Source organism: Protomyctophum parallelum (assembly GCF_964188405.1).
Source record: "Protomyctophum parallelum genome assembly, chromosome: 16".
NCBI classification, from domain to species: Eukaryota; Metazoa; Chordata; class Actinopteri; order Myctophiformes; family Myctophidae; genus Protomyctophum; species Protomyctophum parallelum.
In genome coordinates, this window is record NC_139711.1 from 41,968,374 (window position 1) to 41,984,099 (window position 15,726).

Below are 15,726 nucleotides of genomic sequence, written 5' to 3' on the forward strand. Positions count from 1 at the left end.
CAATGTTTAAGTGCTTGAGTGATTTCAGACCAATGAAATCCCTTTCGAGGTGCGATGTTGTTATATCCATCCATACTAGTTTGTGTAGGCCAGTCCTGAATGCGGAGCCATACCAGATAATTAAATTGCTATTCAAAGTTAGAACCTTTAACTCATTAAGATGTTGAAAAACACACTGTTTGATGTCAATAATTCTGTTGTGATGTAGATGAAGTTGTGTGAGTCTGCTTAAATATAAGAAGTCTGAGCAGTTTAAATCAATTATACGATTGAAACTCAGGTCAAGGATTTGAAGCATGGAGAGATTCTTAACTTCGTCTGGCACTTTGGAAAAGTGGTTGAATGCGAGGTTCAGTTGACTCAGTTGTTTTATTGAATTTTGTTGTTTTATTGAATCCTTAGACAGTTCAGTCAGGTCATTACCAGATAGATCCAGGCTGGTTAGCTGAGTACAATGTGACAGTGTTTCACTAAGGCTGGCATTGATGTTACCCGCAGTGAGTGTCCTCAGTGTGGGTATTTTGCAGATTATATTTAAGAGATCTCGGTCTATAATAGTGTGAAACAGAGATATTCTTAGGTTATCTAGTGAATCAAGGCTCTGTAGAGCCTTTCTGGTGTTTTTATACGATATATTAGAACCAATCAAATTCACCTTTGTTATATTCTTTAGAAAATACTTGTCTGGTATGTCCCACTCCCATCCAGTACCATTACAGCAGTCTGACAGGTCGATTGTCTTAAGATATGGAAACACAGCTGTTGTGATACTGAACGTTTTTATAGATTTTGACATCACTTTCAACTCCCTGAGCTCAGAGGACATGTTTAATGGCAGATCTTTTGTCTGAAAAGACTCTAACTCATCAGTTAGGATGTGCAGCACCTGTAAGCTTGGTAGTTGTAAGACAGGGATAATATCTGTCATTTGAGTGCACTTCACACTTAGTTCCTGTAAGCTGGTGAGTGACTGGAAGGCTGCAGGGTTGATGAATTGGAAATCATTACCATCCAAGTTCAGTATCAAGAGGTTAGACAGGCCCTGAAACATGTTGTCTGTCAGTGTTGTTAGTTGGTTATTGTCCATATAGAGCATTTCAAGTTGCACCAAAGGGACAAAAGCACCGTCCTCTACATGAGTTATTGAATTATGTCTCAGGAACAAGTATCTTAGATTTGCCAGATGGTAAAAATCTGTCCTATGTATCTTTTGGATCTTATTCTTATCTAGTCTTAATGATATAACGAATCTGGGAATGTCATCTGGTATGCTACTGAGATTAAGATGTTCACAATCGACTTCACCATCAGTGAAATTGTCAGAGTAAAGAATAGTGCAGTCTTTCAGGAAGTAACCCAGTGTGGGACTAAGATGAAGTGTGAACAACAGAAATAAGAAGGAGAAACAATGGCAGCTTCCTGTCTGTATCATCATGGCTGTCTTCAGGGTCAAACTGTCAGGAGAAACTCTGCTGTGGACACTGGTTGGTGACAACACTGTTCAGCATTGATGATCTAATAAATAGGATACAACAATAAAACACTTACAGTACACATGTAACCTTTTATTTGATCTTCAATACATATCAGTCTGTATTCCACAAGACTCAAGTGGAAAAGGGCTATAGCATTACGTGTGGACAGACTTGTCCCACGTCATTGTCATCCTGTTGGGACTCAACTACAACAATAACTTGTTGGACATTCAAATGTAAACTTTTAAATACACAGAAAAAACTCAAAAGGTCATGGATTACTTGTCAACTTCCCCATTTACCCTCTTTCACTTCACTGATGGTCATCAAGTTCATGTTTCATAATCATTCTTTCGTATCAAATAATTGTTGAGTTAACTATGGAATCTCACATTTCCCGTCACTGTGTCACACCCATAGGTCTCACCCCAGGTGAGAGAGTATGTGACATCATCAGGGATGGAGATCCCTGATGTCATCAATATTAAGCCCATATGGAGATCCCTGATGTCATCAATATTTGCCAGCATCTGACCTCAAACCTCTAGATCTCCATATATGGAGCTGACCTGTTCTAACATTCCATATGTTGACCCCCCCCCTACCCGTCCTTCCTCTTCGATGTCTCCCTTTTGACTGAAACCTGTCCATTTAAACTCGAGACGGGCCTGCCCCAAAGTTATTAGTGCAGCCACACCCAGCAGTCTGCTGCCCCAAAGTTATTAGTGCAGCCACACCCAGCAGTCTGCTGCCCCAAAGTTATTAGTGCAGTCTGCTGTCACCCAGGCGGATGCGTGCACGCGAGGTCGCTTCTGGCCCTCAGGCGTCTTACTGGTATCATACTGGTATCTCTTACTGGTATCATACTGGTATCTCTTACTGGTATCATAGCACAATAACAAATCAAATAGATAAACACTGTTGCTACCAGTTTATATTACAATCAACTTAGCATCTGTCTAAACAACATGCTATGTAAATCCCATCTGTGGTCAAGATAAATACGTTACAAAAACATGAGTGACAACGTGTCGCAGCATGGCGCGTTGTGAGCTTGTAGATCTGCTATCGGCATGCAACCAAGTGTAAAATGACTTATACTGGATCTCTTGTCCACTGGTCCCTTCCAAACATTTTATTTGTTGTCAGTATATTTAGTCTTAGTTTTAGTCATTATAGCTTAGTTGTTGTTGTTGTTGTTGTAGTGAAAAAAGGTAGTCGACGAACATTTTTCGTCTTTAGTCGACGAAATCAACACTGCATAGTAGAGGAAAGTGGTCTCAGTAATAGTTTTTTTTTAACTAGAATTGGGAAAACATAATTTATTACTGTACAGAAAACCAAGTTTTATTAGTTTAGAGACAAGATCAACTATACTGTATACTATACAGGTATGGAAAGAATAATTCATGGGGTGCGAAATAGATACGTAATTTTTAAAGCAAGGACATTATCCCCATTATATAAGATATCAACACAAAAAAGTCACAATGATACATTGATACTTTCCTGGATGAAGGAATTATAATATTGAATCCTACCTGAACACCAAACATCAGTGACAACAACCATCCTTCCTGTGTTTCACTCAGACAGAAATGAAGTCCATTTGACCACAGCTCAGCGAATGCCTCAGAAATAACACGTGACAAATAGTGAAAGAGGAAGCACTGTAAAAATGCAGAAATGCTTCAGTTCAGTAGGAACTAAGACAGAAACTATCAGGAATACATTTTAATTTTGATGTTTTGATCAAATGTACAGATTTCTTTTTTATATTAGATTGATTTGAAGCAAGTAAGCCCGCACGACTCCAATACGTCTCACTGTCTTTATACATTCTTACCGGGTGCGCGGTCGGGAAAAGTAAACTTTTAAAGAAATCTCTAAGAAGAGAACACCAGCTCACGTGTAGTTTGTTTAAAGGACAACTTTAGTTTTTTTCAACCAAGGTTCATGTTTTAGGTTGTTATGAGAGAAACTAAAAGGGGAGTGTAAATTTCTTTTCATTTGCTGCTTTCTTTCGTTTTAGGGATTTTAGCTGTTTTTGACAGGGGGGGGCGGGGGCATTCGAGCATGGGGCTAAATATGTATTTCTTTACAAAATGTTATAGCGATTACTTTTTTAATTCTTTACTATAGTCCTACTAGACCCCAAGAAATTACATCTGGCCACAAAAGATCACAGGATCTATATTGAATGTGATGGTAGCCTACTGGGGGAAGCACTGTGGGTCATAGGGTCAATTTGCCAGTTTGACACATTCAATATATCCTGTGATCTTTTGTGGCCAAATGTCATTTCTTGGGGTTTAGTAGGACTATAAAAAAAGAATAAAAGACAAAATCGCTATACAATTTTGTAAAGAAATACATATTTAGCCCGTGCTCGAATGCCCCCACCCCCCTGTAAAAAACTGCTAAAATCCCTAAAACGAAAGAAAGCAGCAAATGAAAAAAAGATTACATTCACCTTTTACTTTCTCTCATAACAACCTAAAACATGAACCTTGGTTGAAAAAAACTAAAGTTGTCCTTTAAGGCACTATGCCAATCAGAAACGAATAAAAGTGCCTTAAACTACATGTCCGTGAGTGCTGGTGTTCTCTTCTTAGAGATTTCTTTAAAAATATATTAGATTGATTGATATCTTTATTCACCATATGTAGAATGGGTACATTTCAAACGAAAGCACAGTTCAATACAAAAACTGCTACGAGGATGATTTGAGAAAAAGCTCCAAGACTTGTTTAGGCTTCTCCATTTTCAATTCATTAGAACATTTAAAGACGTACAAATGTGCACTTATAAGGGGAAAAAAGGAAATCATCATAGACATATATGGTTAAAGAAAATGTAGTTTGGAAAATAGGGGGGGCGGGGGGTTCGAGTTGCAACCGTCCGTAAGTGCTCTTTGAGAGCAGTTTTGAAGGAGTCTAGGGATTCACATTTCCTAATGGCTGTTGGTAGGGCGTTACGCATTTTAGTGGCATATACAGTAGGAGCAAAATTAATTAAATCCTTTGTTTGAGTCGAATCTGGGTTGCACGTCTTTTGACAGGTACGTATAATGAATTTTATTTCTCTCAATTTTATGACCTCTCAAAAGTAAACTTCTAAATACACAGAAAAAACTCAAAAGGTCATGGATTACTTGTCAACTTCCCCATTTACCCTCTTTCACTTCACTTCACTGGTGGTCATCAAGTTCATAATCATCATCATGTTTCATAATCATTCTTTCGTATCAAATAATTGTTTTTTTTCTCATTATTTTTTTTAATTTGTTTTCTGAACAAGAACACAGAATAGTCATTTTACAATTTACAGTATACAAAATTGAACTCAAAACATTCACTCACACACGCACACACACACACACACACAAACCCCCCCCCCCATCCTATTCACAAAATAATCAACCCACAACACATCCATTACATCACCGGGTCAGTAAGTCTTTCAGGTCTGATATTAGGTCTGTCCACATTGAAATTGTGCCCTCTTGGGCCTGATTAATCCTTGCCGATGACAGTTCCAGATAAGCAATGTCCAGAAAGCTTCGCAGCCAATGTGTTTTTGAAACATCATGTGGGGGATTCCAGCGTTGGGCTATGATCTTTTTGGCTGCCGTAAGCCCAGCCAACCAGACCTTGCGTGTCTTTGCCGCATATCAAATAATTGTTGAGTTAACTATGGAATCGCACATTTCCCGTCACTGTGTCACACCCATAGACTGTAAAGAATATGGACAAAGCGTTCCCCGGGTCTAACATGAACGTAAAATGAAGCCTGTCAGTCCTTGAATTGTAAATCGCCATCTTTCTAGATCCGTTTGGGCCCAGCTGGCCATTGGCTGGCCAAGACAACGAGGCGGGACTTCCCCCCTTCTTCTTAGTTGGTTTTTATTTTGACTCGAGTGGGTGGGGAATCCCGATCATAGACTGTAACGGTAGCCACGCCCCTCAGAACATACGCGACTTCATGGTCATTTTTTAAATAAATGGGACCATAATTTTCCAAAAAGAATATTATGACATTAGAAATTAGACTTTAAACTAGTGACTGGAAGCAGAAAGTATTCATGACCATGTTTATTAAGGTAATACTATAGGTGAAGTAGGTGACAGCGCCACAACAGGCCATTATATGAACTTTCAGGAAATCCCGATTTCCTTGTGGCTTCACAGAATATCTGTCTGACTGCCCTCCTGGTCTCACCCCAGGTGAGAGAGCATGTGACATCATCAGGGATGGAGCACGTGACATCATCAGGGATGGAGATCACTGATGTCATCAATATTAAGCCCATATATGGAGATCCCTGATGTCATCAATATTTGCCAGCATCCATATATGGAGCTGACCTGTTCTGACATTCCATATGTTGATCCACCCCCACCCGTCCTTCCTCTTCGATGTCTCCCTTTTGACTGAAACCTGTCCATTTAAACTCGAGACGGGCCTGCCCCAAAGTTATTAGTGCAGCCACACCCAGCAGTCTGCTGCCCCAAAGTTATTAGTGCAGTCTGCTGTCACCCAGGCGGATGCGTGCATGCGAGGTCGCTTCTTGCCCTCAGGCGTCTTAAGGCCTATTCATAGTCTGGATTTTCGGTGGTGAGGTGACCACCGCTCCGGTGGTGAGCTGACCACCGGAGCTGAAATAACGTTGAGCGGTGGTGAGTAAAAACAGAGAGAAGGGCTGGAGCGGTGGCGGTGGTTTGCTCTTCACCGCGGCTCAGTGACGTCATGTTGTAGTTCGGTGGTCACCTAACCACCGAGAATCCAGACTATGTATGAGCCTTTACTGGTATCATACTGGTATCTCTTACTCACTTACTGGTATCATACTGGTATCTCTTACTGGTATCATAGCACAATAACAAATCAAATAGATAAACACGTTATTCCTAACCACTACGTGTTGCTACCAGTTTATATTACAAACAATCAACCTAGCATCTGTCTAAACAACATGCTATGTAAATCACATCTGTGGTCAAGATAAATACGTTACAAAAACATGAGTGACAACAACGCGTCGCAGCGTGGCGCGTTGTGAGCTTGTAGATCTGCTATTGTCAGCATGCAACCAAGTGTAAAATGACTTATACTGGAGCCCTTGTCCACTGGTCCCTTCCAAACATTTTAGTCTAGTTTTTATTTGTTGTCAGTATATTTAATCTTAGTTTTAGTCATTATAGCTTAGTTTTAATTTAGTTTTCGTCAGTGAAAAAAGGTAGTCGACGAACATGTTTCGTCTTTAGTCGACGAAATCAACACTGCATAGTCCAGGACCGAGAGGAAAGTGGTCTCAATATAAAAAGAAATTAACTAGAATTGGGAAAACGTAATTTATTACTGTACAGAAAACCACGTTTTATTATTTCAGAGACAAGACAAACTATACTGTATACAGGCATGGGGTGCGAAATTGATACGTAATTCTTTGGGGTGAACTACTCCTGTAACATAGCAAGGACATCAACACAAAAAGGTCACAATGATACATTGATACTTTCCTGGATGAAAGAATTATAATATTGAATCCTACCTGAACTCCTAAACGTCAGTCACAACCATCCTTCCAGTGTTTTTCTCAGGATAGGACAGGATTCAGGCATGAAGTCCATTATTTGACCACAGCTCAGCTAAACCTCAGAAATAACATTGTGAAACAACCAGTGAAAGAGGAAAAATGCAGAAATGTTCCACTTTAGAGGAACTATAGGACAACAAGAAGGGACTGACATGGAAACAGCTGGAGAGGATGGCGCAAGACAGACGAGGGTGGAAACGACTCATCAATGGCCTATGTTCCGAAAGGAATACAAAGGCCTAAGTAAAAAGTAAGTAAGTACACCGTCTGTGCATTAGATGCATTTGTTTGCCTTGCCTACTGTAAGTCTGTGACTGTAAGTCATCTCTGGATGAAAAGTGTCTGCTCGAATACTAATACTATAGGCCTAGTATTAGCCTATCTACGAAACAATAGTCATGTTTGTACACTTTGTACTCATTGTTGACAATTTATCCTGCTTATATTCACAGTAAGTTATAAACGTTAATGTTGCATCTCCATCAAATTCATACTGTATATATTCTAATAGCAAATCAAATATACACAATTTCATACTCTTTATACTTTATTCCTAATCCCTGTGGGTTTTTTTTTTTACCCGTTTACTATCACAGGGGTCTTCGCGGGGGATCCGGGACCCCTAGAGGGTCCTCAGAGTGACTACAGGGGGGTTGAAGACTCCTGTCCTGATTTAGCAGATGTTCTTATGCAGTGACTGTACAGTGTATACAAGGTAGAGATTGGAATATTAAAGCAGAAAAACCATGAACTCTATACAGCAAAATGGTCAATAGTCACATAGAAGTATAGAGTGCTGAGAGAGCAGTGGATTACCTCAAAGAAACTATAGAATTGTTTTTCAACTAACACTACTTTGTAGGCCATACGTGGGTAACTGGCGGCCCGGGGGCCACATGCGGCCCCCACCATCACTTAATGTGGCCCTCAGGTTAATATCAGAATACCGATATAAAATAGCAAAACATAATTCAGTATTTCAATTCAAATATAGCAAAAATATCTACAAGCTCAAAACGCGTCACGGTGGAACGCGTTTTGAGCTTGTAGATCTGCTATTTTTGCTACGATTTTTGGCCCTCTGGAGTGAGTGTGGAAATATAGTGGCCCTCTACATAGTCAAAGTTGCCCACCCCTGATGTGAGCTATATAAGACAGAAAAGTCACAAGTAATTTCCAAGAAAGAAGAAGGAATTGAAACATTGAATCCTACCTGAACTCCTACAACTCAGTGACAGTCCTCCTTCCAGGGTGTTAATCAGAGGAGAATGAAGACAGTCCACCTGTCATGGAAGTCCATTGGACCACAGCTCATATGTGACACCGCAGATGATAATAGAGGAGAGAAGTACAAAACAAAGCACCGTACCAATGCAGAAGTACTTCACTTAAATGGGAATAGGACATAATTAATGTGTATTGTGTACAGTTTAATCAAGCACTACTTTCCACTATGTACCGTATGAATCATTGTGTACAGTATCAACGACAAAACACAGGGCACTATCTGACACCCTATCCTCTCCTCCTCTGTGCATACATTCCAGTAAACAGTAAAGTTTTAATGTCAATTACTGTGTACCGTATGAAAGTATGAAGCTGGGTATTGGTCATGTGGTTATCATCAAGTATAGACAGTAGCAGTCATGAAATAAAGAAATACTCATATCTTACCATGCATCACGTCTCCGAGTGGCGTGTGTACGTACGTGTGTAGGTCTGGAATCAAAGTAACTCGAGAACCGTTCGCCCCACCGACGTCAAATTCCACACACGCTTTTCCCCACGACCACAGGGATTGCAGTGCCCGGCCTTATGAGTCGGTCGGACACACGGTTGTCCAGAGCAGAACCGCCACAAAAAGGTCAGGCTCTACAGTGGATCTAATGAGCCCAAGTCCCTCCCTAGACCTGTAGAGTTCCCTATAGCTACTGTATACTAGGGTGGGTGCAGGGTATGCGTTCCCGGTTTTAATTGTTCTCAAATTGCATCGTTCCCAATATAGGCCGGTGCACGGAGGGAGGGCTAGTTATTATAATTTAAATATAAATAAAGGCAAAGGTAAATTAACAAAAGGTTTATGAGTGAGCTAAGGGGACCCTCATGGTTTATTGAGAGAGTTCTAATGTAACCTTGCATGTCTGTCACTGAAATGAGCGAGGGCTGTGGACTGAGTGAAGGCTTACTGTATATAGGGACAGTCACACACCTGGACTGTCGGTCCAGTCGGTCGGTGGTGCCTCGTCGTGTGTGGCTCAAGTTTGCTTGAGACGGCATGCCTCCATCGCGGTCAAAACAGTAGCCATAGCGTAACGACAAAACGCCTACTGAGATCCTTAGTAGGTCAGCATCTCACCTACTGAGACCAATCAACAGTCTTGATTAACCCATTTCGGGGCGGGAACCACTTTTGGTGTTAGCATTATGCTATGCTTTAGCTATTGAAAAATAGCAGATCTACAAGCTCATAGCGCGCCACCGAGTGGCGCGCTATGAGCTTGTAGGTCTGCTATTTTTGAAAAATCGAAGAACGACTGACATGGAAACATAGAGACAATTATTTTAATCTGATCTCAGGTCAAAATGGGTTAAACGCGATAACGTCCCTCAAAGTGCATCGACAGCCTCCGAATTGGGGTGTCAAAATACTAGCCACCACCACCACCCACACGGCACTGAAACATGTGGCTCCGTCCTTCCTCTGGGACCCGTCGTGCCCCCTTCCCCCTTCCCTCTCCCTCAGGTCGGGCGTCCTTCCTCTGGGACCCGTCGTGCCCCCTTCCCCCTTCCCTCTCCCTCAGGTCGGGCGGTCTCGCCAGCCTCCTGGTGGTCCCCGTGGCACCCATTCTTTTTTGTTATTGTCTTTGTCAAGGCAAGAAAAGAGTATATATTGGATTCGTTTGAAAAACAATTACCGTATATTTTATTGCTTACTTCTGATAGAACCTTCTTTCATTGTCTACTACATCTTCCTGGCTAAAAAAATAAAATAAAAGTAATTATATATAAATATATATATATATTTGTTTCCAAAATGTCCATTTAAAGGTGCAACTTGTAGTTCCTACATATCCATTTGAAGGTGCAACTTGTAGTTCCTACATATCCATTTAAAAGGTGCAACTTGTAGTTCCAACATGTCCATTTAAGGTTCAGACTTGGACAGACACTGCAGTCCCGGGAACCTCCAGCGCGGGGCGCTGCCGTGTATTCGGAGGTCTAACCACTCCTGCTGCGCTGCACCCAGGGCCGAGCTGCAAAACACAATGTCAGGGAGGAAATACATAAAACACACAGTGTTTCAGTGTTGTTTTTGGCAGCACATTTCTATTTTAGTTTTAGACATAGTCTTATGTTAATAGTTTTCATTTAGTTTCAGTCACATTTTAGTCACCTGGAATGATTTAATGTTAGTCTAGTTTTAGTCGACTAAATATCATAAGATTTTAGTCGACTAAATCTACAGTTAATTTAGTCGTCTAAAATGTGTTTTGGCGGGCCTTGATGCCGTCGTAATGGCTGTTCTTACACTTGCTGAAAATAGCCGATCTACAAGCTCACAACGTGTAGATCTGCTATTTTCAGCATGCAACCAATTGTAAAATGACTTATACTGGATCTCTTGTCCACTAGTCCCTTCCTAACATTTTTGTTTAATTTTTATTTGTTGACAAAATCAACAGTATATTTAGTTTTAGTCATCGTGGCTTAGTTTTTATGTAGTTTGTCAGTGAAAAAAGGTAGTCGACAAAAAGATTTCGTCATAGTATTAGTTGATCCTTTTCCAATTTGAAAGGTACAGGGGGTAAAGGAATTGTGTAGTAGGGCAGGCCTATGGGCCCGGCTATAAAAAATAAAAATAAAAATAAAATAAAAAAACATTTGAAGATTTATCTTAACAGTTTCCGTGCTTTGAATGGATTACTCCAGGTTAATGTCCCTGCCATATCGGACATACGCGACTTTTGTTTTATGTGTTTAATCCGCCGTAATGTAATAAATAAAAATAAAATCCTTCTTCGCCGCGGAGATAGAGACTAGATGCATTTGTTTTGACGGAGAAACCGGAAATCGTCACATGCTGTGGGCTGCTAGGGCTTCTGGGAAATTGAGGCCAATGCAAACGAATGGGGTTCAACGCCTCATGGAGGAGGGTCCTGTGCTGCGTCTTCCGGGTGTACCAAGATGGCGGGTGGTGCTGCCGTTCATAACAAACGGGGGGAGCTTTTTTCGCTCGATTTTCGCGGATTAAAAGCCCACATAATTCAGCGTATGCTCTAAAGGTAATACAACAATCTCGGCAGTGAAGGGGGGTTGATTAAAAGTCTGGTAAATCGTTTTCCGCAGTCAAACTGTTAAGCAAGGCAAAATTGTTGCCTTGCTCAAAATGGCCCACTTGTCAAGTTTGTAGATCTGCTACTTTTGCCGTTTTTGAATTTGAATTTTTGGACACAATGAGGTTTTGTCCAGGTATTCCAACCTGCTTGCACTCGTTAAAAACGTGCTATAGACAAATCCATGGGCCCCGTTAGGCCAGATGTAGGCAATCAATGCTGAGGTGTCGAGCTGTGATTAATGGTACCCGTACACCTCAGCTATGGCTGCGCCCAGGGCAACCCTCCGATGTGGATTTGTCTATAAAGTGCACAGTAGAAAATGTATCAAAGCTGAAGAAAAAGTTTAAAAAAAATTACAAACAAAAATGGACCATTGCTGATGGATGGTGACCACCGTTGAACTAGAACTAAACATATGAAGTTTTGAATTGTTATTGGATACCTTGGAGCGAGGTAGGGCGCTCCCGGGGGCGTGGCCACAGGCACGGACTGGGTGAGACCCTCCCCCTCCATGCTCTCCAGGTTGGTGATGCTGCCCCCTACTGCTGCCTCCATGCTACTGCTGCTGCTGCCGGTACCAGGGCCTGCACACGCGCACACGCACACACACACGCACACACACACACAGGTTACAAGTGACTTCTTCTTATAGAACACTGGTTGTCAAACATGCGGTCTGGGGTCCACCAGGAGAAGGAGGTCAAAATGAACCCTTAAGGCTCATACATAGTCTGGATTTTCGGTGGTTAGGTGACCACCGAACTACAACATGACGTCACTGAGCCGCGGTGAAGAGCAAACCACCGCCACCGCTCCAGCCCTTCTCTCTGTTTTTACTCACCACCGCTCAACGTTATTTCAGCTCCGGTGGTCAGCTCACCACCGGAGCGGTGGTCACCTTACCACCGAAAATCCAGACTATGAATAGGCCTTTACCGGTCTGTAACTCTGTACAAACGGAACAAAATGGACCTTTACAGGTCCACAACTCAGAGAGTGTACAAATGGAACCTTACGGTATGCTTACATCTGCCCTGAGTGGGCGTTTTATTATTATTTATATATATATATATATATATATATATATATATATATATTAATAAAACAGCACTATGTAAGCAGCACGTGACCTTTTACCAACTATATACGTCTATATATGTCCCACAAAAGTTACATATTTAAGTAATAACAATCATCCTTTCATAACTGTACAGACTCACAGGGGTCCCTGCTAGGGGCTCGACTGTATTACTACGTACAGGGGAGACAATGGGTTTCATCCTGGCATTTGCCAAGTCACCGAGGCAGAACTGCCAGTCAAAGTGACATGTGGGCCAATCACAGCGTGTCCTCGCTTGCAGAGAATCCTGGGTAATGAAGTCAAAGACGTCGGCTGCCATGTTATTTGTGTTCAAAGTGGACACTGATACCCAAATATCCAACTACATAAAATAGTAAGCCTTGCCGAGCCATGAGGCCCATAGGGCAGGAGCCTATCTCCTGTTTCCAAGCAGGGAGGCACTGGGTCCCATTTTTTACAGTCTTTGGTATGACCCGGCCGGGGATCGAACCACCGACCTCCCAGTCTCAGGGTGGACACTAGTCTAACCACAAGGCCACTGAGCTGGTACAAACTACGTAAGTGTTGGTTTAAAGGATAGACATGGAAATGTTCTAACAAGAGAAGACAGTGTGTTGAGAAGATGGAAGGAGTACTTTGAGGGGCTTATGAATGAAGAAAATGAGAGAGAGAGTGAGTGAGTGAGAGAGAGAGTGAGTGAGTGAGTGAGTGAGTGAGTGAGAGAACGAGTGAGTGAGTGAGTGAGTGAGAGAGAGCGAGAGAGAGAGAGAGAGATAGAGGGTGATGAGGGGGTAGTGAACCAGAAAGGGAGGAGGATTGTGAAGGAGTTAACCCATTCTGACCCAAGATCAGATTCTAAAAAATTATTCTACGTCAGTCGCTCTTCGATTTTTCAAAAATAGCAGACCTACAAGCTCGTAGCGCGCCACTCGGTGGCGCGCTATGAGCTTGTAGATCTGCTGTTCTTCAATAGCTAAAGCACGACATGATGCCAACACCAAAATGGGTTAAAGAGGGCAGCTATGAAGAGAACCGAGAGTGGGAAGGAAGGCGACATACCGGTGGAGGTGTGGAAATGTTTGGGAGAGACAGCGGTGGAGTTCCTCACCAGGCTGTTAAACATGCAGGTGGAAGGCGAGAAGGTGCCTGAACAACAGTGGAGAGATATAGTGTACTGGTACCGATTCCCAAGAACTGTCGTGTACAGAGTAACTACAGAGGCATAAAGATGATGAGCCACAGCATGACGCTATGGGGGAAGAGTAGCGGAAGCTATAGGCTATAAGAGGAGAGGTGACAGTTATGGCTTTATGTCGAGGAAGAGCACCGCAGAAGCACCGCTCGCCCTGAGCGTGTTGACGGAGAAGTATGGAGAAGGCCAGAAGGAGCTACATACTGTACTGTACATACAGTGGACTGGATGGCAGTAATACGCCTCGCGGGTTGGGAATTAAAGAGAAGCAGGAACTACACACACACACACACACACACACACACTGCGTCTTTGCCGACCTAGACAAAGCATAGCGGTTGGGGCGCCAGGAGAGGAAGTGTGGCAGGAGGACAGAGTGGCGGCTGTGAGGAGTGCAGGTTCAAGGTGGGGGTTGGCGTACACCAGGGATGGGCCCTGAGCCCTTTGTCATTTGCATTAGTTATGCATTAGTGTGCGCGCATATACTGTATATACTCACAGCAACGTCTCAGAGCGCCCCAGGCTCGGGACGGCGCGTACGGTTTGGACTGAGGCTGCTGGAGCAAACACACTACTACTGAGTCCACCTGCTGAAACACCCTGACACACACACACACACACACACACACACACACACACACGCATTACTATACTGGTGAGCACATTTTAGGACAGCACTGTAATCACCAAGAAACAGCCAGCAGGGAAAGCTCTAAACCTGACCCCTAAATGTCCGATTCGAACCCTTACCTGCGTCCTTTCCTCTCAACGTCCATTCATCACATTCTGCTATACTTTTTGGGGACAGATACCTGAGGTTAGGGTTACCCGAGGACAGATCAGATACCTGAGGTTGAGCAGCCGCTGGTGGAGGTCTGAGGACAGCCTGTACTGGTCTGACAGGAGCAGCTCTCTGATGGAGTCAAAGTCCTGCTTCAGCTGGAGAGCTCCCTGGATGCTGAGGAGACATGATGGAACACTTATAAACATCTGGAGAGCTCCCTGGATGCTGAGGAGACATGATGGAACACTTTATAACATCTGGAGAGCTCCCTGGATGCTGAGGAGACATGATGGAACACTTTATAACATCTGGAGAGCTCCCTGGATGCTGAGGAGACATGATGGAACACTTTATAACATCTGGAGAGCTCCCTGGATGCTGAGGAGACATGATGGAACACTTTATAACATCTGGAGAGCCCCCTGGATGCTGAGGAGACATGATGGAACACTTTATAACATCTGGAGAGCTCCCTGGATGCTGAGGAGACATGATGGAACACTTTATAACATCTGGAGAGCCCCCTGGATGCTGAGGAGACATGATGGAACACTTTATAACATCTGGAGAGCTCCCTGGATGCTGAGGAGACATGATGGAACACTTTAAAACATCTGGAGAGCTCCCTGGATGCTGAGGAGACATGATGGAACACTTTATAACATCTGGAGAGCCCCCTGGATGCTGAGGAGACATGATGGAACACTTTATAACATCTGGAGAGCCCCCTGGATGCTGAGGAGACATGATGGAACACTTTATAACATCTGGAGAGCTCCCTGGATGCTGAGGAGACATGATGGAACACTTTATAACATCTGGAGAGCTCCCTGGATGCTGAGGAGACATGATGGAACACTTTATAACATCTGGAGAGCTCCCTGGATGCTGAGGAGACATGATGATGGAACACAGATAAATAACATCTGGAGAGCTCCCTGGATGCTGAGGAGACATGATGGAACACAGATAAATAACATCTGGAGCTCTCCAGATGTTATTTATCTGTGTTCCCTGGATGCTGAGACCCATCATGCTTGGTAAATGGTAAATGGTAAATGGTGCATTTATATAGCGCCTTTATCCAAGGCGCTTTACAGAGATTGTGCATTTCATTCACCCATTCACACACACATTCATACACCGATGGCAGCGGAAACCATGCAAGGCACCAACTAGCACATCGGGAGCAATTAGGGGTTCAGTGTCTTGCTCAAGGACACTTCGACAGTAACTCTGGGGGAGCCCGGGTTCGAAC

The 15,726-nt window shown here is 42.9% G+C and overlaps 1 protein-coding gene across 1 annotated transcript in view; it reads right to left on the bottom strand.

Annotated features, from left to right (window-relative positions):
- Positions 1-9,969: 9,969 nt before the first annotated feature.
- ccdc142 (coiled-coil domain containing 142) overlaps positions 9,970-15,726 on the bottom strand; it is a 28,727-nt gene continuing 22,970 nt past the window's right edge. The window contains exons 18-21 of the mRNA XM_083786353.1: positions 14,532-14,642; positions 14,184-14,284; positions 11,854-11,995; positions 9,970-10,328 (exon numbers count right to left, since the gene is read on the bottom strand). Of these exons, the coding sequence (XP_083642479.1) occupies positions 10,220-10,328; positions 11,854-11,995; positions 14,184-14,284; positions 14,532-14,642 (463 nt within the window). The 3' untranslated portion in view covers positions 9,970-10,219. The remainder of the gene's footprint in view (positions 10,329-11,853; positions 11,996-14,183; positions 14,285-14,531; positions 14,643-15,726) is intronic.